This window comes from Saccostrea echinata, unplaced genomic scaffold (genome assembly GCF_033153115.1).
Source record: "Saccostrea echinata isolate AGI-Se365-2 ecotype Australia unplaced genomic scaffold, CSIRO_AGI_Sech_v1 ptg000002l, whole genome shotgun sequence".
Lineage (NCBI taxonomy): Eukaryota > Metazoa > Mollusca > Bivalvia > Ostreida > Ostreidae > Saccostrea > Saccostrea echinata.
In genome coordinates this window covers 5,654,546-5,678,489 of record NW_026889751.1, presented here as the reverse complement: position 1 = coordinate 5,678,489, position 23,944 = coordinate 5,654,546, and the positions used below count along the sequence as shown (strand labels likewise).

The window sequence follows — 23,944 nt, the reverse complement described above, 5'->3', positions numbered from 1 at the left end:
CCCAGTCTCCTGCTTATTTTTCGCAATATCTTATGCAACAGAAATAGCAAAAATAAATAAATAAACAAACAAAAATAAGGAGCACATCAAGGATTTGATTTTGATCAGATTGATTCATGACCCTTTGTATGGGAGTGTGCAAGAAAATATGGAAATTAATGTTTGTGTTCTGTCTTTGAAATGGTGACAAAACAATGAATGTTTTTTTTACCCTTTTTTTCTGGGAATGTATTTGCACATGTGTGTGGAAGAGATTATACCTGCAAAAACATGGTAATTAATCATGGAATCATACTACATGTTGTTATTGTTGATATTGAAAAAGCAATTCAGGGTTTTATCATGAGGATTTTTTTATGGTATTAATGAAATTAAAGTGGTAGTTCAAATTCAGTAACTTGGATAAACTTTTTCATATCTAGTACATGTTTAGATTTGATTAGATGTATACCTTACATGTATGTTATCTAAAGTATATTAACATTTGGATGTTCATACAAGTATGTAAATTTATTTTGTCCTCGATTTTGCTCAAAAAGAATATTGCCGTATGTATACATGATTAAATGCCTGTATACAATAGAGACTTCCAAAATTTAGTTGGTGAGTGTTAAAAAATCTACGAGTATATCTGTGCTTGTTTGCATCATTTTACACACATCTGCAATAATTGTCTCTAGACTCGATCAAGTTTAAGTAAATATAGATTATTATTTTGAAAACTGAAGTATTTAATTCTGTCTCTATTCATTATGAATGTTTCAAAATCTCTCAACTCTGGACAGTAAATGTACCAATTAAACAACAAGATACGTGTAGGTTAAGACCCCTTTGTGGTCCCTGGTTTGAGGTGACTCTTAGAATGATGCATACACTGTAGTTCATAGTCAAACACATGTTGTCATCCCTATGAAAAACTGACTACTGATTCTATGTGATATAATACACAGATGTCGCAGGAAGGTAAAAAAAAATTCTTAATTTTTTTTCTTATTTTTAATTTTCATTAATTTATAAGCACATCTTGTTTCAGAAAACACAGAGGACAAGCTTGCCTATCTACCAAATTTATATATAAATATATAATTATGTGTGTGTATTCCATGAACTAGAGTCAGATACATCTTGTGTATGTAAATTTCAGATAGGCAAGCTTGTGCTCTCTGATTCCCAAAAAGATAAATATCTCTAAAGAAATTTCATCAAGAAATTCAGTTAAATTCAGTTAAATGTTCTTCTTTTTCTTTCTCTTGTGATCTCTGTGTATGCTTTGAATCGAAAGAAAAGCTGGATTTAAAACAAAGCATCATTTAAAGTTCTTAATAAGGGGCCAAATTCGGCTGTTATCGTACCTTGTTCTTTATTTTTTTCATCATAAATCAATCAAATTATTCATTATATTTCACTGTTACATATAAACAACAGGTTTTCCTTTTTGTCTCAGTGTTGACGGAATAGACCAATGCAATATCAATTCAGTGATTTGATTTATCAAAGATGTAAGAATACAAGTACACATTAACATTGTCTTCTTTGTGTGGTTGGATAAATAATGAAACAAAAAATTGTACAACACAATTTTTTTTTAGAGGGCTTTGGGTTTTGCAAGAAAAGAAATTGTGTAAACGTTACTCGTGGTTTTACTCGACCCTATTCTAATTAATAACTGTTTTAGGTAATGGATAGATAAAGTACTCTTAAACTGTCACTGTGTAATGATTTGTCAATATTGCAGTCCATTACTCACCTGGTAGCCTCTTCCTGTCTTGACATCTAAATCATACACACGCCGTTAATGAAGCTGAAGAAGTATCTGCTGTACACGTATCTCCCGCCAACAAACCACCGACTTCTTCCCTACGGTTGTTTTGTCCCAGATTCACTTTTTCTATTGCCTGTTTGACTAAAAAGTATCTTGAAACTAGTCAATTGTATCTCCTACCACTTGTGTCGGACGCCAATCAGTATTATGTGCTAATTTTACAGAAAAAAGTGTGAAAACAAAAGTCATTTGTTTATGAATATTATTTCAATGACTTTCTTTGTTCATGATCACCAATATGTTAAAAAATTATCAATAATAATGAGTATATATATATATATACTTTGACCGAGGAATATATTGGCATGTCTTTCATCTTCTTCAATGATCACCTGTTTAAATAAACATGTCTTGTTACATCAATTACTCTAATAATTCCTTCTTATGAAGAAATATTTCATTTCAAAGGAACAGGACTAAGAAATCCTTTTGCAATGTAGAATAGATTAAGAGATCAATTTAAGATTTTGCCTCAAATGTACTAAATATATATACTGCTTTACAGCATTAACATCCTCACTACGTCAGGGGTCCTGTGTCAACTCGTTGAACCGTTGTCGTGGGACCCCTGACAAATTTCATTCGGTTTTATACGGGCGTTTCAGGCCCGTAGCAACGGTTTCAAAAGTGAAGGGGACAACTTCGCAAAAAAATCTGACAAGCTTAAAAAACCTAAACTGACCAAAAGTGGGGGGGGGGGGGGGCAACTTCCCAAAATTATCTGACAAAAAACTATTTTACTGTCCAAAACCTGGAATTTGCAAATGCTCGACCTTACAACATCAAAAAGAGTTTTGGGGGGGGGGGGGGGGGCAACCAGGGTCTAGAAGAAAATTTACTATACAAAATACTTTACTCAGAAAAAAGCCCCCCCCCCCCCCCTTGCGTGTTCTAAAGGTCTGCTTTTGACAATTTCTGATCTATCTGACCGACGTTATATACATGTACATGCACTCTGTGTTACAGTTGCTGAACAATTATTTTGGGTATCACGAGATATTTTGATGGGTGGTGGCGAGTTCGCGCTAGCGAACGAGTTTACGCCCATCAGAATACCGCGTGATACCCAAAATAATTGTTCAATAAGTAAGTATCATGTCAATCATCGGCCACATGACTTACTTATTTAATTCCACCCAAATTGACAATATTTTTTCGCCCCATTTTCATTTTACTTGCGCATTGCAAGGTAACAAGATTGATGTTAATTTAGCAAGGACCCCGCATTCTGCTTTATAAAATACAACATTTCCCGTTGAGGTTATGAGGATGATATCACTAGGAAAGCAACAAATAAAAGCAATTTCTGTGCAATTTTACATATCCTACATATATATCATTACAAAAAAAATTCACATGAACATTTCAAGAAAATCCGACATACACTAGATAGATAATGGACTGAGGTTGTGCAGATTATTGCAACATATAGTATGAGAGACTGGGACAAACTCATTAAAAGTATCAACAATTTGACCGTCTTCGTTCACTTTCGATGTTCCCAAGCTTGTCATAACTTAGGCCTGTGAATTGCCTCTACAAAGAAATATGATTGACGTATTATATCTGTCTTCCTCTTCTTCAATTTCGTTCGAAAGAGGCAGGGCTATCTTGAATATGTTTTAGAGGCAATGGCGTAAAACAGTCTTCAAACAAGAAAGTGTATGACTGGCCTTTGTAAAACAAAATAGTCTTGGAAACACACATGCTTTGTAAATCCTGTCATTGTGACTGTACCGTTTTGGTAACGTTTGTATATATTAGACAAATACTTGACACAATTTTGATTTTGAAGTTGCGGAAAAGAGATTTTGATATTTCCACAACTAGTACAATGATTGATCAACACATTGCATAAGTCACAGGTCTTTCAGATGAGACCTTAAAAACCGAGGTCCCGTGTCACGGTGGACGTTAGCACGATAATGGACCCTACACTGTAACTGCTCAATGGCCGTAAGGACCGAGCCAAACTAATGGCTATACGTTTCGATCGAGTTGAAAAGTTACTTTGATCCCTACGTTTCATAGTTGCCACACAGAGGACTAATGAACTGAAATGAATACCGGTATATCCATAACTTAGTTAAAACAGCATCACAGAACAAATATCATTATATTAGATCCAAAAGAATATTTCGTCTGCTTTAAGTATCCTTTGCTGGATTATATTCTACAAGAATTTACAACGCACTTTAGAGCAGAAGATAAGTCGTCTGCTCTCAACAAACGATACAACACTTAGCGATGATTGATTGACTGATTGTTTGTTGTTTTACATCCCTTTTGAACATTTTTCACTCATATGAGAAGTCACCATATACCGGTGAAAGGCTCAAAATTCAGACCTTTACTAGGCACTCAGGGCCATTAAGCAGTGAGGATTCTTTATCGTGCTTTATCGTTCTTTATAAGGAGAAACTCCTACTGTGACATGGCAGGCACGTAGCAACAGGGGGAGGGGGCCTGGTCCCCCCTTTTTCCAAAGACTTTTTTTACTATTTGAAATGTTAATTGAAAGGCCGGTTGCCCCCCCCCCCCTTTTTTTTGTTGTAGAATAGTAAAATAAGGGTTTTGTACTAGTGTATGAATAAAATTTGGTACTGAAAGAAGTTGGAACCTACCTCCCCCCCCCCCCCCCCCCATGAGATATCCAAATATGCATCTTTTCTAGTGTTTTTGGACATGAAATTTGTTTGAATTTCTTCAAGGGATTTTGAAAATGAAATTCAAGATTGGAAAATTACACCAGGTAGGATATTGGAAGGGTAGTCTGACGTTCACAGTGACTGGATAGCCATCTACAAAACAATCTTGTTGACGAAGAAATGTTTCGGAAAAAAAAAACATCGCTTCACACTTGATGCATTTTATCAGTCACTGCATATAAAGCAAAGAAATCCGTCTCTAGATTAAGGAGATTAAAACTATATGCGCAATAGTGTGCATGAAGATAGATTAGCTGGACTTGCAGTGATGCGTTTGCATCATTCACTACACACTAATTATAATCCCGATAACTTTGTCCAGGATTCCATCAAGAATGGCAACAAAAGACTGTTTCATTTAAGTCTTCATTTAAGGTAATTAAAAAAGCACAGATTTTAAATTTTCAAAAGTGCAAATGAAAAATAAAAATAGAGAGATCTAAAGAAAATAAAATGATGGTTCAATAAGTTGAGACCTCCACAATTAGAAGTGGTAAGCTAAATTGATACTCCACAGAGTCTACCACATCTATTTCATATTTGGATGTTTTACTGACTAAAGACAACTAAGCTATATGACAAACTTCAGCTCTTCCATCGTCAGCTTCCCTTATTTCTGAAAACATTCAACTATCACCTGTATATGGTGTGTATGTCTCCCAGATAATACGGTACGCAAGAGCATGCTCAGAGTACGCTAAAATTTTAAACCTAAATTGGCTACTAACAAATAAGTTGATGTTAGAGGGCTTTCAACAATCTCGTTTACAGTCAGCATTTCACAAATTCTATGGTCTTTAAAATGACCTTGTTCGCAAATACAACTATCACTGGGTCAACTATCGTTGACATTTTTCATACAGGTTACAGTATTACTCCGTTTACCTGATCCATACAAAGGGCTCACATCTGGTATGACCGCTCAACAGTTGATGCTTATACTCCTCTTTGGCAGCTGATCCCACCTATGAGAAGTTTCTAGTGGTCTGTGTTTGTTATTATTTTTGTTTGTTTGCTCTGTTCACAATATGAGTTTTTAAACTTGGATCGATCACTATTCGTTATCTTCAAATACGTCAACGATTGATTTTAGTTTTGATACTCAAACCTATTATAACATGTATTCGTCAAAAACGTCTTAAGTCTTGATACTGGGGACAAAAAAAAAACGAATGGAAAAAAATCACAATTTTTCAAGTATATCAAGTTGTTCAAATCAGTTAGAACCCCCCAATCACATAAAATTTCCCTTACAACTAAAATCTGCAGGATTATAATTACGACCATAAAATATCAATTATTCCCTCTACATTAAACGTTGTAAGTACCACGGAAACATGGACTGCATTTTTTTCCAATTTAATTTTAAACCCAGCATTGGAAATAAAAGAAAACTGAGGATTCTCTGTTTAACGATTTATGATCAGAAAATGGTGCTGATATTCGTATATTAATCATATTTTGGGTCGTGCAATATTGATTTTGAAGTAACAATTGCTTTTGCAACGGCTATGGTAATTGTAGAACTATAAATTCAAGAAACAAAATTGTTGAATCTGATACTATAGTAATCTGCTTCAAAATATTCTATAAAGCTTGAAATCAATTATTCAAAAAGTTAAAAGAAATTATGAAGACAAGTTTAATTTGCCATGTCAGGTAAAATCATTTCGTCACATGAATTCCTCCTAAGTTATCTCGATCTGGGACAGAGAGTATCTTTAATACAAAAATGTACATCTTTGAAAAATCAAAATAGTTTCGTATTCAGCATTTTTGCAACCAAAAATGAAAACGAATTCACAATAAGTATAATATCTTAACATTTAGCATGAAATTCAAATACTTTTATAATTTCTCTGGTTTACAATCAGGGATAATTTACTGATCTGAAGTGTTAACCTAATTTTTGTCACAATTTTATTTTCTGCAACTTTTTTTTACGCAGAATTCCAATTAAATTCATATTAAAATTATATATTCAGTAAAATAACTTTTCGAAGGAACAAAAAACCGTCATTCAAAATGGAGCTTAAAACAGATTTTGTATGAAAGAAAAATACTCATGCGCGGATCTAGAGGGGGTTGGGGGGTCAGCCCCCCTCCCCCCGAAATTTGCAGATTTATTAAAAGTTTATACTGAAGCAAATAAAAATGACTTTGGACCCCCAGGCGCGAATCAAGGATTTTATGTTGGGGGGGGGGGGCAAATAAAGTAAGCAGGGGAGGCCCCCAGTGGGTCCAGGGCGAAGCCCCGGTGGGGGCCTAGGGGGCGAAGCCCCCGGAAGCTTCTGGATTCTAGCGATTTTGTAGTGTAAAAATGAGGTCTACCGAGTAGGCATTTTTACATTTTCTCGATGAAATATGATTTACGCAAACTTTGACAATTTTAGGCGCCCCCCCCCCCATTAAATCCGCCACTGACCCCCCCTCCCCCCCCCCCCCCCCGAAAACGTGGACCCCACCATTACCACCATGAAATAGGTCTTTTTCACGTTTGTGAAATGGATTTTACGTGGTTTTTTTTTTTGTTTTTTTCGTTGCTTGTCAAGAAAATTTTGGGTTGGATTTTTTTTTACTAGGGTGGACCCCCCCCCCCCCCCCCCCGCTGAAAAAATTTCTGGATCCGCGCCTGAATACTAACAACGATTTGCAAGCTGTGAACTATATAGCGTGTTTGTCATACATTCAAAATATAACTCAAAATATGTAAATCTTGTTGTGTAACAATCATATGTGTTTTTAAGTTTGATAACATCTTTTATTAACAATTGTGGTCATAAAAAATAATAACTGCATAAAATATTTATCTTTTCAAGTAGTACAGCATCAATGATGAAATGCAGAAAGGAAGCGGCAAAATTATTCATTTTAATTTTTTATTTAATTTAAAAAGACATTAAAATGTACATTTAGATTTGAAGTAAAATTAATTTAGAATTAATGCATTAATCTTTTACCATATATTTGCCTAAAAAGTCACTCGGACATCAAATATGTTATATTTATATGTTGTCAATATCCATTACAGTATCCCATCGCCCCTTTTTTTTTTCTTAATTTGACGTTATAACTTTAAAAGATTTGCATTATTATTTGATCAAACCGAAATATTTGAAATTTTCAGTATATGATAAATTTTCGAAAATTGTCTATGCATGTATTTGTAATAGGTTGACAAAATCCTGCATATTTCTTTATGTATTCATTGCAATGTATTGAACAAACTTCTTCCACACTGCTTACTCTGAAGTATCTTCTGATTTACGACAGTATTTAAATTGATTTCCCTCAAGATACCTGCAATTCTTTTATAAAAGCATTTCGTCATCCAAATTATCTGTAGCGTCACGCACGGAATCTGAAGTCACTTTCACACGACACATTGAGGATGACGCACATCTTCTTCCTACTTAATTGCGTGTTTCTTTATATTCTGGAAATTTACTTTCTAGTTAATTCTACATCACGTAAGTATAAGTATAGGGCAAAAAAGGAAGCTGCATGTTTTACATGTTGATGTTCGTTTTAATTTATAAACGCTATTGGACAAAGAAGTTTTGATAAGTAACAAACACAAAATGTATTCTGTCAAAGGCTAGTCAATTTTCCTTTCATCAATTTTGGATAGATTTATAATATAATACTAATTTATGGCAAATCTGAGGTAAATTACAGATATTGCTTAGTGGTTAAGACTTTAGACACTTTTTATTTATATATCAGTTGTATACTGCATTTAAAATTATTTTTAATGTGTTTAAAATAAATCAAATTTTTATTTTAATTGAAATTTAAAAATTTGCCATTTAATGGTATTAGTCAAACCCAGCTCTGTTACTAATATAAAATATTATTAAAACAATAATTATTGTTTATCTTTAAAAATTCTCTTCAGTATAAATTTATGCAAACAAAAGTAGCATTGTCGACATTGTTTTACTGAGCGGTTCAAAAATATGATGTACTGTTTGGCGAGATGTTGGACTGGGGGGGGGGGGGGGGGAGTTCGACCGCTTAGTCGATTTTATTTGCATTCGCAAATCTCTATTTTCATCACGAGCTTCCGACACAAGTCAACAAGCTATATATCTAATTTGCAGTTTTTGGTGTTCAATAGTCTCGTATTCAATAAATGAGTGATATGAACACAGCATTCATTTGCAACATCAGCGTGAAACTGTCATCTTAAGCAATAACATGTTAACCCGAATTGAAGTTTCTCCACTAACCTGAAATGACCTCAACTGTGCAGTTTTATAGATTAAAAGCAGAACAAAGACTACATATACTTTCAAATTCCACCAAATATAAATTTTTCATCCTTTTTGTTTGCCTGGTAACGACAGCTACCTATGCCTTTGAAATTTCAACCTCAAAAACTTGGGGAGGCAATTACATATCAGTATTACGTAGAATTAAATACTTTTGGAGGAGTCAAATTTAACAATTACATGTACTTACAGTTACATGCATGTAGCAGCGAGTCACACAAAAAGCAGGAAAGCACTTTTGTTCATTATGAAAGAAATAATAATATTCTCGGTGATGATTGGTCACTGACGCTTGTAAAATGCAGTTTCTAGGAATAATAAATTGAAAATTTTTCATATGTTGACTATTTCCCATGGCACAGTGGCCTTTTTTGAAGTAAAGCCATGCGAAAACATCCGAGGACAAAATTGTATGTGGAACAGTGACAATATGTCACCCAGCTACGTTCGGGGTGACATAATAATAATAATTGTTCACGGTGGTCTTTGACAGACTTGAGGTGTTGTATCATTCGATATATTATATGATTGAATAATTCCCAGCCCTCTGATTGCATGGCTGAAATCCAACATTGTAGAGAAAAATACCACTTTATGTTCACCTGCACTGACCTTCAAGGTAAACATAAGGATTTATTTTTTCCTATTGGACTAAAAATAGATTGAGAACTTCCAAATTGATACAAATAGTTCTTGAAAGTTATTTCATTTGCATCTGACCTCCACTCAGGTACACATAACATTTAGGAACATAGAATCGGGGGATGGGGGTGGGGATGGGGATGAGAGGGTTGTACATGTAGGTGGACTGCCTTCTTCCACACTTTTTCTCTGAACTAAATTTTAACAATTAATTTAGTGTGAAAATGTTCATTGAAAGGCTGGTCCCTCTGTTAATGTATCCAACCTCCCGACCCCCCCCCCCCCCCCGAAATGAGATTTAGAGTTTGTATATTTCTCTTTTTTCTGGGGGGGGGGGGGTAGTCAAAGATCCTTTTAGGTAATGTGTCAATTATCACCCCCTCCCCCTTTTCAAAATCGATCTTACGTTTCTGACATTTATTTTTTCTACATCACAAATAGATTCGAAAATTCCAAATTACATGTACAATGTAAAAGAGCTGCATGGTTCTGTGTATTTTAACCCGGCTTCTCTAATTGCATTTGGCTAGGACTTCAGCAAATGTAAACAAGTAAGATCAGATTGCATCAATTACCAGTACTTGACGAGTTTGAATCGTTCAATCTTTGAATCAAAAAATAAACAATCATTAATGGGTTTTTTTCTTCAGTCACCTAGATGATTTAGCTTCGAAAGCCTATTAAGATCAATTATGGAGAAAAAAATTAAAAGGCGTTATAACGTCTTTCGAAAAGGCGTTATTACGCCTTTTCAAAAGGCGCTATTACCCTTTCCAAAAGGCGTTATTACGCCTTTTCAAAAGGCATTATTATGCCTTTTAAAGAGCCATTATTATGCCTTTGACAGGCCCGTGCTTTTGAAAAGGGGGAGGGGGGCAGCCTAACAAAAAATTGACAAGCAAACAAAAAACAAGAAACCCCCCCCCCCCCACACACACACACCGAAAAAAACTAAACTGCCTAAACTCGAGGGGGGGGGGGGGTCTTTTTCTAACTTTTCGGTAAACCTTTTTTAAAATGCAATTATTTGCCAGAGTTTGACCATAGTGCAACAATATGTGCAGGGACCAAGCAGCCAATGAATTGATATATATAAACTAGAACTAGACTACTAGTATTCTCCCAAAATGTGGGGTGAGGGAGCCCCCCCCCCCCCTCCCAATCGCACTACCCGCCTGCTTTAGAGGCGTTATATCCAAAAATGGAAAGGCGCTATTTTATACTAATAAATATATGAAAGATTGAATCAAAGCCATCTTTATTCATGCAATATTTAAAAGTATTTTCTCTATTCCTGCACATCTTGTAGACAACTGTTTGCATCCGTATTAAGAGAAGTCAGCACTCTACTTATGAAAATGCAGGATATAAGCAGATGCAACTTGGGGCTTTGTTGGCCATGTATTAAAAATTCACGTCAAACTTGAAAATATTTTTCTCTCCTCTTGGAAAAAAAAACCAGGCAAACTATTTGCATGGGTATAATAAGCAATTAGCCTTCAACCAAATTTGTGAAATACATGACCCTTGGTGGAGAGGTCTGACATCAGAGAAGGACTATGTTGGTTTAATATTGAAAATATATTACACATTTAAAAAAAAAATTTCCTGGAAATCTAATTTTAATATACATGTATTTAAATTATTTTTTGAGAAATAAGTCCTATATTTCATTGTGGAATTCATGTCCCAAGGGTAAGATTTCAGCCCCCGGGGTGGGCTAAATTAGTCATGTGTTGAAAATAAAAGGTGTAATAACGCCTTTTTGAAAGGTGTTATTACGCCTTTTAAAAAGGCGTTATTAGGCCTTTCAGAAAGGCGTTATTACGCCTTTCAAAAAGGTGTAATAACGCCTTTTGAAAAGGCGTAATAACGCCTTTATGAAAGGCGTAATAACGAATTTTGAAAGGTGTAATAACGCCTTTTTTAGAAAGGCGTAATAACGCCTTTTAAAAATGCGTAATAACGCCTTTTTTCGCGTTATTACGCCTTTTTCCGCGTTATTACGCCTTTTCGAAAGGAGTTATAACGCCTTTTGATTTTTTTCTCCATAGATTGATCCTAATAGGCTTTCGTATTGAGCCACCTTCAAAGTACAATATTTACCTCGCTCTTCGGGCTCGGTGAATATATTGTACTCTTAAGCTGGCTAAATCATCGTACTGACCTAAAAAACAGCAACAATAGTATAATATTTCCCGGATTGTAACACCAGGTCGTTCCTATATTGCACTGTCAATTCTTGATCTAACCAAAGCCTAAAATTAAAATTAAAGGTGTTTTTACGACCAAATGTCGTATACATTGCAGCTATAGACATACAAACACTTGCTCCGATCCTATGGCATGGCTTAATGGTATATTCAATATGGTAGATTTGTTGCTTTTAAGATGACTTAGAGACGATTTTTTATCATACTGTAATTGAGCACAAGTAAACTATCTTTAAGCTAAGGAAGTATTTCATCTTGTCGGATTCCTCGAAAGACTAACATTTGTTTTAAATTTCAAAATTTCTAAGTTCTTGAAACATGCCTCAAACTAAATCATGTGTAAAATTAATTTCATCCACAAAGTTATTTCTACTTTTTTTAAGTGATAAAAAAGACAAAGAAAAATCGGTCTCGCTATAAATCTGATGACTGCATTTGATTAATTGCTACTACGATCTTTGCAAATTCGTCTTCATACATAAAGATTTGGCTTCGAAGTGGGTGAAATATCGCGAATAAAGTATTATTGTGCCTGAGATTCAATATAATAATCCAATTTATTGCCGTTTTATGTCAGATTGTCGTAAAATATCAAAGGAATGAAGACATTAAATATGCATTACCTTCCATCCACCTGATTCTCAATGATCAATCTGCTGTAAAGCGGATATGAACCATTGATTCATATTATTGTGTACTTCAAAAATCTAGCAAAGTCAGAATGAAAGCTTGCCATCATATTCAACAACGAAGTCCTACACTGTTTAAAGTTCCCCTCCCCTGCTCCGAATTTATCGAACTTCTTTTCAAAATATGACTGTTTTACTAGATACATTGAATATCACTACATATTTCTAATATTTTTTATTCTTCAGTTCACAGACAAGCAGCCCGCCAGGCTTTAGATTACGTAGCTTTTATTGAGAATCTTGATAACTGCAGTCTGGGAACCGGAGAATCACTAGATCTCACATTTGACCACACTGTATGGAATCCTCACGCACTTGCTGCAGTCCGCCTGGCCAATTTCATCTCCAAAGTAATCTCCAGCAACAACAACAGCATGGCCTCTTTGTCAGATGACGTCCTATTTGCTCTTGTCAGGAACAACGTTCATCTGAAATCCGTCATATTTGGTTCTGGGACTCCATTTGAACCACACGAATCTTTGAGATATCCTTTGTTTTGTCCATATGCATATAGGGACGAAAACAAGACGTCCGTTCTCTCTAAAGATATTGCTGTAGAGTATAATTACACAGACCCCAGAACCGAGTACTACAATGTACTCCGCTATAGGGACTTCAGCAATATATCTTTGGAGATAGATAAAATCCAGTTCAGGTAAACTTAATAGAACAGTCTGGACGGTTTCATCTCCAGTGCATTTATATAATCTTAAATCATATTAAACAAATTCTTTTAATGAAAGAGTTTTTTTCTATATACTCGTTAAAAAATCCTTTAAAACTCTGTTTTTGCAAGATAAAAGGATATATCACAAGGAACTGGCCCAACAGTGCAATATTGAGTTGATAGCAGATTAAGCAAGTATAATTTTAAAGTTTGCAAAATTTCATATTTTTTTAAGAAAACATTTTTTGTTTCTATGGAAACAGTAGCCATTTGAAAATGTGAAATGGTTGATGCACGAATGCACTCGGTGAGTATCATTGCTGGGAAGTTTCATTGTTAAGCCATCTGCGAAAACGCCTGCGGGCAAAATTAGGTGCAAGAATAACAAAATGTCATCCTATTTCTTTCAGAGTGACATTAAAATGTCTCTTGTTCATCTTCTATAAATATGTATAAAATGAACTGGCTGTTAAAAAAGGTCCATGGTAACAATCTTTGCGCTTACGGGTCAAGAAATAGATATAATATCCTTATTGCCAAATTGAGATTTCATCTTGTTTAAACTGATACCTGCCTATTTGTTAAACAGAAGCTTTGTTTTAAGGAATTCCTATATTGTGAGATTTTCTTTAATCTTTTTTTAAATGGCGAACCTCTTTTATGATCCCAATTTGACGAGATTTATGAACTGAAATAACCTTTTAAGACTAAAAATCTTGAAACCACACTTTCTATGAATACTCACTTTTTTATGTTTTGGGGGTTTTGGTTTTTTTAAAAAATGATTATAGTTTTCCGTATTCAAATGCAATTAAATTTCTTCTCCAGGAATTCTGGGAGCAAAGTTTGGTTGGTATTTTATTACAGAATGATGAAAAATAAACAACAAACACTCAACTAACGATGTACAATCTTTGATCAGAACTTTCAATAGACTGAGATCATTTGACTTTAAACAATAACGATAGAAAATAACACTTCAATCAATATATGTATAAATTTATTTACTAATTTTGTAGAACACTTGAAATCATAAAGAACATTTTTTTAAATGGCCAAAAATCTCAACAGATCTGGCGACTCTCTTCTTCCTGCGGTTGAGGTCATGCAACCAGTGGCCACATTGGAGGACGGCCATTGGACAAAACCTTATTTTGACTGTGGAGGAGGAAATGTGTGGATGGTGACTTACTCATCTCCAATATTTGGACTTGGACTGGACAAAAAGTCCGTCGTTTTCAGGTACTTTTAGAGAAATGCATAAATTTAAGTACAACTTTAATCATTCCTTTGTTATAGTTATCTGTAACGAACTATCAAGCTACACCGCATTATTATATAATGAAGAAAAACTAGAGTGTTCCAAGGAACGCATGTGTCGCTTGCTTCGTAGTTTTATTAAAGATGTAAATAAATTAAAGAGTGGTCAGCTTTTATTTGTTACTAGCATTACAGTTCATTTGCCTGTAAAGAACAAACAATATTCTGGGATAGTATAAGAGAAATATGGTTTCCCAACCCTCAAATGAATGTCGAAATTGGAATTATTAGAAATATTAAATATTTATCACTTTTCAAATGAAAATTATTCATTTATTGACTGGGTTCGAGGGCAACATGCGTTTTGTCGGACCCAAGAACCAAACTGTTTGCCCGAGGCCCATGGCAAACAGTTTGGTTAGAGGGTCGACAAAATGCATTTTGCCCGAGAACACAGTCAATAAATGTTTTGTTTTACCTTTCATTTTATTTACATACATGTATCTTGTACTGGTTCCAGAACGTTAATTTTCTTAACCCGCACTGCGGTTAAACTTGCTCCCACCCACAGTGTGACGTAGCGGTCCAATATCTCGTCGACAGGTCTAATATCTCACTCAGGGGTCAAACATCGATTCTCAATGGACCGCTCAGTAAAACATTGGAAATGCCAGACTTTTTAAAGTATAGATTTATATAGGAAACAATTTTTAAAGGTATAACAACCTATTGTATTACTGTTTTAAGTACAGCTTGTAGTACGTAGGAATATATATATATGTGGTTTAGGTAGAAAAATAATTCTCATGTTTTTTCTGGCAATTTAGGGGTGTGGCAACTATTGACGTAGAACTCACCAATGTTGATGTTAACCAGTGTGACGTTGGTACAGTCTCTACAAAGAAAGGAATGTTTGATATCTTCAGAGGGACTCACCTTTGTCAGCCTTCCACAGTAGTAGGTTCTAATGTTTATCCATTTAATAAAAACGTTACTACATGTATTTTGTAAAGCCACGTTAAATTTCAATTTATTTCTGCTATTTTCCAATATTTCCATTCATATTAAAGTTACAAGAAAACTGAACTATTTTAATGTTTATATTTTTTCTTTTTACACATCTGTTAGTGTGTTTTCACTCCTGGTCATGGGTTTGGTCGAGGAGCCTATATCTGCACATGCGCCAAAGGATACTTCTTTCCATCTATCAAAGCCGAAGAGAAATTCTACAATGGCTCCGACATTGAAAACAGTTACAAAGACAATATGACATCACTGTCACAGTACAGATGTACTCCTTGTGCACCAGGCTGTGCTGTTTGCATAGATTCGTCGCCTTGTCTGTTCACGAGAAACATGGCAATGAAAGTGATTATTCTTGTACTGACAATAATCATCATAATCCTGATTCTTCTAGTGTCGGCTTTGGTTTACCGTTTGAGAGAGAATAAGGTACTAGTAGGTTGTACACCTGCACATAAAGAAACATTTACCGCTTTCCCTTCCTTGTACTTGAAACAATCATTTCAATTCTGCAAAAATACTCTTATTTTCTCAAATTTACACTTAGCTTAAACAATTGCGTTTCTTCTATGTTTTGAAATCACTAAGAGGGCAACAACTCTACTTAGCATTTTCTACCTTGATTTTGCAAAGGAAGATATTTTTATACGATCAAGAAAACGTATCTTTCCACGAGAAAAAAGAATTATGAAATCAGAACATTTATATGACAACCAGCAATAATTTTGGGTTTTCGAGCTTATGTGTTTTGTGAATAGTTAGATTCTGGAATTAAGAATGCATGGTGGCTAAACTGAAAAAAAAATGAATGACCTTAACTGAACTTTTCTTGCCTTTATCAGGTAATCTGAGTCACTCAGTTGACCTGTTGTTATCTGTTTTTGTCCGTCGTCGTGCATGAACATTTGAACATTTTCAGCTTTTTTCTCTGAAACCGCGGAACATATTTCAACTAATTTTGGCATAGAACATATATGAGTGAAGGAGGAACAAAAATTGCGAATTTCATGGTCCCTGCCCCCCCCCCGGGGGGGGGAAGCTTAGTGTTGGAGATAAAACCATCAAAGTTAGTGCTATCTTTAAAAAATCTTCTTTACTCCTGGACATCAAGCAGTCAAGCTGTTGGCATGATTGTCATTAGCATTGAGCCCTCCAGCAAAATTATGAATTTCATAGCCCCGGATACAGGAGTTCTCGAGTTAGGTGGTGTTCTTTTGATTATAAAGTGAAAATGCAATAATTCTTTTGAAAATTTTCTTCTCTCCTCCTGTATATAATGCAGATGAACTAGCTATAGGTGCATGGTTATGATGATCAAGGGTTCATCTTCCAAAATTTTGAAATTTATGGCCCCAGACTGAGAGGTTATGTTGGAATAAGGCTATTTTGATTATATAATGAAAATGTATTATTTCTTTTAAAATCTTCTCTGCTAACTGTGTATTAAGCAATCAAACCAAGTATATTAACTTTAAATCCCCCCCCCCCCAAAAAAAAAGTTTTAAACTTCTGTAATTAATATCTAGAAAAACGTTCTTTCAGGAGGCAACTGCTTGTATTTAGATACTAGTATATCTTTTGATATGAAAGTAAAATATCTGATTTCCTTTCAATGAAGTTTGAAAAGTATTGATAAAAATTGTGACATATTAAACAGTGAACTCCATTGATTATTTTCTCTTTGAAAACAACACTACTTTAAAATCCTTAATACATATTATGAATATTACATGTATTTAAGGTGATGAAGAGCGGGAGCCCTATATTTCTCCTTCTGATGTGCACTGGAGGTGCCTTGATGTGTCTGCAGGTAAACTAATGTTCTATGAAGAGATTAATTGGCAATCTCTTTAGAAAAATCTCTAAAGACAATTTCTTTTTTAAGAGAAAACATTTTTCGATTTGTAATATATCGGTAAATGATACAATCTTGACGTATGTTTCAATGAGTTACTGAGTATTTCAGATATCTTTTCATGGACTTGGATTAGTATGCTTATATCTGCTTCCTATTCCGATTATAAGAATGTGATTACCCTTAATTAAAATATAAGTTTAACTGCATTCCAAAGAAATACACAGAACAGGTTTTAGTTTTAAGAAAATCTTACATGAAAAAATTTCTAAATTTATAATCCATTAGCCCATTAAACACAGAATATATATATGAAAGGTTTTTTTTTCAAAACTCCAGGACGTATGATATTCAAAAAATATGTTTTAGAAATTTTTAAAACAATATTTTGTGCAGACTTTTTTTTCTAAAATGCATAGTTTATATTAATTATAACACTTATTTTAAATTTCTCTTTAGAGTCATCTTTGCCTTCTCCCAAAGTCTAAACCCCCTTGCCTGCATTGAGATTCAATACAAAAACATAAAAAAGGAAATCCCAAAAAATGTCCCTATAGACTTTCTTAATATCGACGTATTTTATTTAATTAATGATTGATCTACATTGTTGTGTGACCACATGAAATATGAAGATAACGAACAGTATTCAAGCTCAAAGTCCATTAAAACAATACAAATCGGGAGCAGAGCAAATGCGGACCTCCAAAAACATCAGAGGTGGGATCAGGTGCCATGGAGGAGTGAGCATTCCCTGTCGACCGGTCACACCTCCCGTGTGCTCCTTGTCATGATCGGGAAATAACGGAAAAATCCGTCGACAATTCAGTGTGTAAATAATGGCATAACAATTAGTATGAAAAACGTCAGTCAGCATATGACTTAATGATAGATTGTATTTGCTGACAAGGTCATTTCATAGAACTTACGAAATGATGACTTTAAACGAGACTGTTGATATTCTTTTTTCATCAACTTGTTTGTCAATAACTTACCTCATTTTAGAAATTGTTCATACGCAGAGCATGCTCTTGCGTATTGAATCAACTGAGAGATATACACCCCATAAGCAGGTGATAAGGGTATTTTGCTGCATAAGTAAGGGAAATTGACAACGGGCGCAATTGGTACCTATGAGAATTCAAACAGATTGTTGGAAGACCTGGTCTCTCCGAAAACCACATAGATTTTGTCAATCAGAAACTCAAGCATCTTTTTAATATCAACTTCAAAGTACTTGTATGTACAATCAGAATGTTTTTTTTTAAACAAAGTAATTTTGCAAATGACCAATGACAAGGTAAGTAAATTAACGAGTACCATTTTTATTGAAAAAGCAACTGTCAATGGTGTCAAAAAGCCTGAATAATACGAAATAAAGTGTACCAACAGAAAAAAAAAAATCCCACTTTACCTGATGCTTCAAGTATTCATTCTATATATATATATTGTCAAATATTGAATAAGGTTAGCTTTCAAGGAAAACTTCATTATAAATATATAACAATGATAAAGCCTGTATAAATTGTTTTGCAAATGTTTACACAATAATTTGAGTGCCTTCTGGCCTTAAGAGGTCCTCACATGTTTTTCCAAGGTAAATTCTCCCTATTTATGAATTAATAGTCCACAATCACCTGCATATAGCGTTTATGTCTCTCAGCTGACTCGATAATCAAGAGCATTTTTTGAGTATGATCAATTTTTAAATCGAGGCAGGCTAGTTAGAGATAAGTTGATGTTACAGGGTTTTCATATATCTCGTTTAAAGTCAGCATTTCGCACATTCTATAATGACCTTTTTTGCAAATACAACCTATTGTTGCATCCTGTTTTGACTGACATGTTTCCGACCAATTGTTACAAATATAGGCCGTTATTTTTAAACCATTTTGACTTCGCATTACTTCGTTTCCCTCATCAATACAGAGGGCTCAAGGAGGATGTGACCAGTTGACAGGGGATGCTTAATCCTTCTAGACATAAGATAACACCTCTGGGGTTTCCAGTGGTCATTGTTTTTATCTTTTTTCACAACTCGTATTCTTTACTAGATTTATGAGTTTATCTTGGCATTCTTCTTCAGAGTACACTGTATCACAGTTGTTGTTTTTTTTTTTTTTTTTTTTTTTTTTTTTTTTTTTTATACAGATGTTTGTGTTGTTTCCTGACGCTAATGACATATTGTGTATGATCTTACCATGGCTCTATCATTTAGGATTTTTCCTGATGTATGGAGCACTTCTTTTAAAGACATGGAGGTTTGTTTTCCAAGTTAAACTATTTAAGTCAATAGATACTTAGCAAAGTCCGAAAGGAGAGGCGTGTACCAATTTTAAATTCATATGTTTCCTATATAAATGTGTTTAAATATGAAAAATTAGATTTGTCAAGGACATTTAAATACACACATGGTTGCTGAAATAAGAATTCAATACCTCCTACTACAGAATATCAGTGATTTTTCGAAGAGGACAACTTAAAAAAGTACATATGACTGACAAGACTTTATTACGTCACATGGCGGTGATCCTTGCAGCTGTATTTGGGTATTTGGTAGCATGGACCGCAGCCAATGATGAAACTTCAAAAGTCGTAAAAACTTCCTCGGGATTGAAGTTTGTGATGTGTACAGAAAATTGGTGGTCGTATTCCGCATATGGAAGTTAGTACAGAATAATATATCAATGGGGAAAAAGAATTCATGTTTATAATTTTACTTTTTATAATCAATAATGTTTTTGTTACTTTATCAGATTTTGTTATATTAAGCGACAGACAGGAATTCAAGTCATTTAAAGTAGAGAGACAATCTCAAATTGTTCGATTTTCAACCAGAATGGATGATGGCATTATGACATTGCTCTGCTTTGGCAGTCTTTTGCCAATAGAAGCAGAATTAATACCATTTTGGCACGTTATATAGGTGCATATCTTATTACCTCCATTAGTCCCTAGTATCCTTCCATCAATGGTCTATTTTTCTTGTCATCAGAGAGAAAAATTGTGCCACAATAAGGTTCAGAGTGGCGTTTTATCCTGGAGCTAGTACCGGTAAATCCAATCTACTTGTCTTTTTGCATATGGAAAAGAGCAATGGGCTGCTCAAATTTCTAATGAGCTTCGACACACAAGAAGCCTTATTTATCTTTATGAAATTTTTCCTGGAAAAATTTCAGGTTCTATGCTTTCAAAAAAGGTTATCCTAAATACTAGAATTATGTCTCATCAATCTTGATCGGCTTACTTCGACAATATAAGCATTATATCGTTCAAACTTCGTAGTTTATAATTTTGCTCACAACAAATGTGAAAGTTTATCCCTTCTCTTGTCTACTTGTATTAGTTATCGACATTTCGGAAGGATTTTACAACTGCACAGTTTATATTTTCATAACAGTTTGAATATAGAAATAAAGCTGTATTTTTTTTTTATAAGATTTTTATTTAATACACATTTAATTACACATTTATTGATATCTCTCTTGTTTAACAGTGGAGATTCTAATGTTGCTATTCGGAGTATACTTATGTTTCACGGTACACAAAGCTCCTGCATCCTTTAACGAAAGTAAGCACATCTCATGGTCCATTTACAACGCCATCATCGTCAGTACGTTCATCCTGATCGTCAAGTAAGAGGAGTGATTTGTACCAAGTTATTTAGCTCGGAATCGAGAAGCTTTTTTTTGTTTACTTCTGTCATTATTTTTTGCTTTGATAATAAAAAGAATGTCAAAATTCAAGATTTTAATAAAATGTTTTCATAATTTTTATATGCATTCATATTAACCTATCACCAGTTTCTCAAGGGTTTTCTATCCATGTAAACTTTTTATGTCAATTTGAAAAAAAAGGTGTAACCCGAGAAAAAAAACTGACGGGTTTCTGTTAGATTACAAGCACTTTGAATTGAATTAGTTTTGCGTAGAATCATATACTAAGAATTAATTAAAACTAAAATGAATTGCATATTCTGCACTTAACTCTTGTTGCATAACATTTAAAAGTACAAGTAATAACGTATATAAATTACATTAGTAAATTACTAATGTCAATTTTGGCAATGATTCATATTCGAATATTCAATGAAAGTATTCGAATATATTCGAATATTCGATAAAATAAATTCAATCTTTTTATTTTTAAAATGCAACATCCTAGCTACTCTCATGAAAGGTTTAGCGTAAGATATTCGAAGTAAAATTGTATGAAGACTTTTGTAGTTGTACTATAAGAAATTTGATATTTGTGAATGTTTGAAATAAATAATTGATTTAAATGTAGAAAAGTATAATTTTAACAAAAGAAACATGTGTATTTATAGTAGCTCCAACTGAGGAACCAGTCGTCTTGCCAAAGGCAAGATAATCGTAACGGTATACTGTTCAGATTTCAGTATGTGTAATAAATTACAATTATCTGCCTAATTAGAGCTGTAATTATAATCTTTGATACAATGTTTTTAAAATATAAACAAATATTTCCAACGACAATTTTCCTACATAATTAACTAATTTCCCGATAATGAATATGAAATTCAGGATTATGTACAACCCAGTATATAATCATTTATTCTGAAATTGAGCCCTTTACAATATTAATTACAGTCTAATTCTATTGGACATTCATTTGAATGATCAATTTAATTTATTTTGATAAGTATACGCTTCACATCTTTTAGACATTCTAAGAAGGTTTTCATTTTGTTGTCCTCGATTCTAGATCCGATCGTATTTAACTAATAAAACTATGCAAGTACGTTTTGTATTATACATAAAGCATTATTGTACAATTCTTTAACACCTTACTCAAAACAAATTACATGTAATTTAGTATATCTACAAGAAAAGAAAGTAGTGAAAGAAATCAGGCGATCGAAATTAATCGCTAGTAAATTAAACAGGGATAATTCCAGCACTGTTCTAACCAGTACTTCTTTTTATGAAATCTGAAAAAACACCGAATATTCGAATATTAAATTCATATTCGAATATCAACTCATCGAATGAATATTCGAATGTTCGAATATTCGTTGCCATCCCTATAAGTAATACTATCATGTTTATAACCTCCTTTCAATGACTTTTAATTTCAGTTACTTTACTGCTGAATCAGTCGGACCAGATTTGATATACGCCATGGTCTTTCTGAATTGTCAAGTTGTGGTAACAACGACAATAGCGATGATATTTCTGCCTAAGGTATTTGTTATCCAACCTTGTGCAAAATTGTGCAGTACATAATCTGATTTGAACAGTTTGTTCAATACTAGATAAAATAAGTTACATTTAATATTGTATGTTTTTTTCCAACAACAAAAAATAAATAAATAAAAATCAAAACATCTTCATTGATAGTAGTGATCGAAACTTTGGGTCAATAAGGTCAAATAATCTTTATGTTAAACGCTCAAATTATTTTTTGTATTCGAATATGAAAACATTGTTAAAACAATGATTATTGTGATCATTTTTCAGTTATTCTTTCCCTTTACTTTTCCCCCAATTTTTCAGTTTTACGCTGTTCATATGAAAGTTGAAGTCAGGCGAAGAGATAGTTTGAAAACCATAACAGGTAGAATGAAAAGCTATTCCAGCAGTGGCCAGCATCGCTCTATAGCTGTTCAAACTATGATTAGTGGAGAGGACACGGTAATTATAAGGCCATAGGTTTTCTTCATTCTGTAAGTTTACGTCCCATTATCAATTGCATTACATGTAAAACTGAATTGATATATACTCCCTGCTTATTTGATCTGTTGTAGGAGGACATGGGTATTTGGAAGAGAGATCAAAAGGACGGTAAGCCAGCTGATGAGTCAATTAATGGAAAATTTGAGAAGTTTGTGCCCTTTGTCTATATTCAAGGCAGTGTTGTACACAAAGAACTGTGAGGGAACCTTGTGTATACATCGAGCAACTCCGAAAACAGAGCATGAACTAATAATGTTATTAGAACTGAACAATTTACGACTGATTATCTTTTTTTTATTCTGTATTCTACCAGTTGGTGAAGCAGACTTCCCGATAATAATTAATTCTTCTAAACAATAGGCTTATATTCTCGAATTTCAAACAGTGATTTTCAAATTATATGACTACGAGGTTTAATCTCATGAATGATGATCTGTGGATAAAAAGCTAGTTTTCTTATTTTAATAAAAACGATTCCTATTCTTTTTTCAACTGAAATCAAAGTGATGAAAAAATGGCAAAAAATGGGGGCAAACTTGAATTAGAAGAGTTTAATACAGAAACCAGCTATAAAAGTTTAAAGGATGGCCCGTTTTTATTTGATTTTTTTTTTTTTTTTTACATATTACAACTTCTACATTTACAGGAGGACTTACTTTTCAAGAGAATCTTGATATTAATATTAAAGCCATTTTCAACCGCTGCAATTGTAATACTTGATAGGGAGATTGTAAATTATGAACAACAAAATCTGGCTGTATTTTAATTGAAAAACAAAAGTTATCTGGTTAGTCTCTCATCAATACAAAAGAATTATACAATATATGTTTCAACTTTCAAAAAAAAAATGTCTTTAGGTGGTTTTAGAACAGTTGTCAAAAATTATTAAGATAAACTAATCGAAGAAATACATTAATATATGGTACTTCTGAATTATTAATTAATAAAAGATTACTGTAGGTCTCTCATGGTCTTGTTATCTTTGAAACATGTGTGTCTATCTTTTTTTTTTTTAATTAATAATGTTTATGATAATACTATTTCTGGACCAATCTACAAATGAGTTTTTCCATCCACCATTTTTAGTTTTGTGGCTTT

The 23,944-nt window shown here is 33.7% G+C and overlaps 1 protein-coding gene across 1 annotated transcript; it reads left to right on the top strand.

The window, feature by feature from the left end:
• The first annotated feature begins 950 nt into the window (after positions 1-950).
• Positions 951-23,219, top strand: LOC133203829 (probable G-protein coupled receptor CG31760). Its single transcript, XM_061339620.1, has 12 exons — positions 951-963; positions 12,535-13,003; positions 14,087-14,257; positions 15,103-15,232; positions 15,404-15,727; positions 17,040-17,108; positions 19,302-19,411; positions 19,601-19,815; positions 20,647-20,785; positions 22,249-22,354; positions 22,667-22,804; positions 22,918-23,219. Exons 1-12 carry the CDS (start codon positions 951-953, stop codon positions 23,044-23,046), a joined length of 2,013 nt encoding a protein of 670 aa, XP_061195604.1. The 3' UTR covers positions 23,047-23,219.
• Positions 23,220-23,944: the final 725 nt, after the last annotated feature.

What these genes read in the sequence shown, in the direction of transcription:
- LOC133203829 (XM_061339620.1), top strand. An exon ending in ACCGTTTGAGAGAGAATAAG is followed by an intron (nt 15,728 to 17,039) that starts GTACTAGTAGGT and finishes CATGTATTTAAG; the next exon opens with GTGATGAAGAGCGGGAGCCC. An exon ending in CGATGATATTTCTGCCTAAG is followed by an intron (nt 22,355 to 22,666) that starts GTATTTGTTATC and finishes CCAATTTTTCAG; the next exon opens with TTTTACGCTGTTCATATGAA.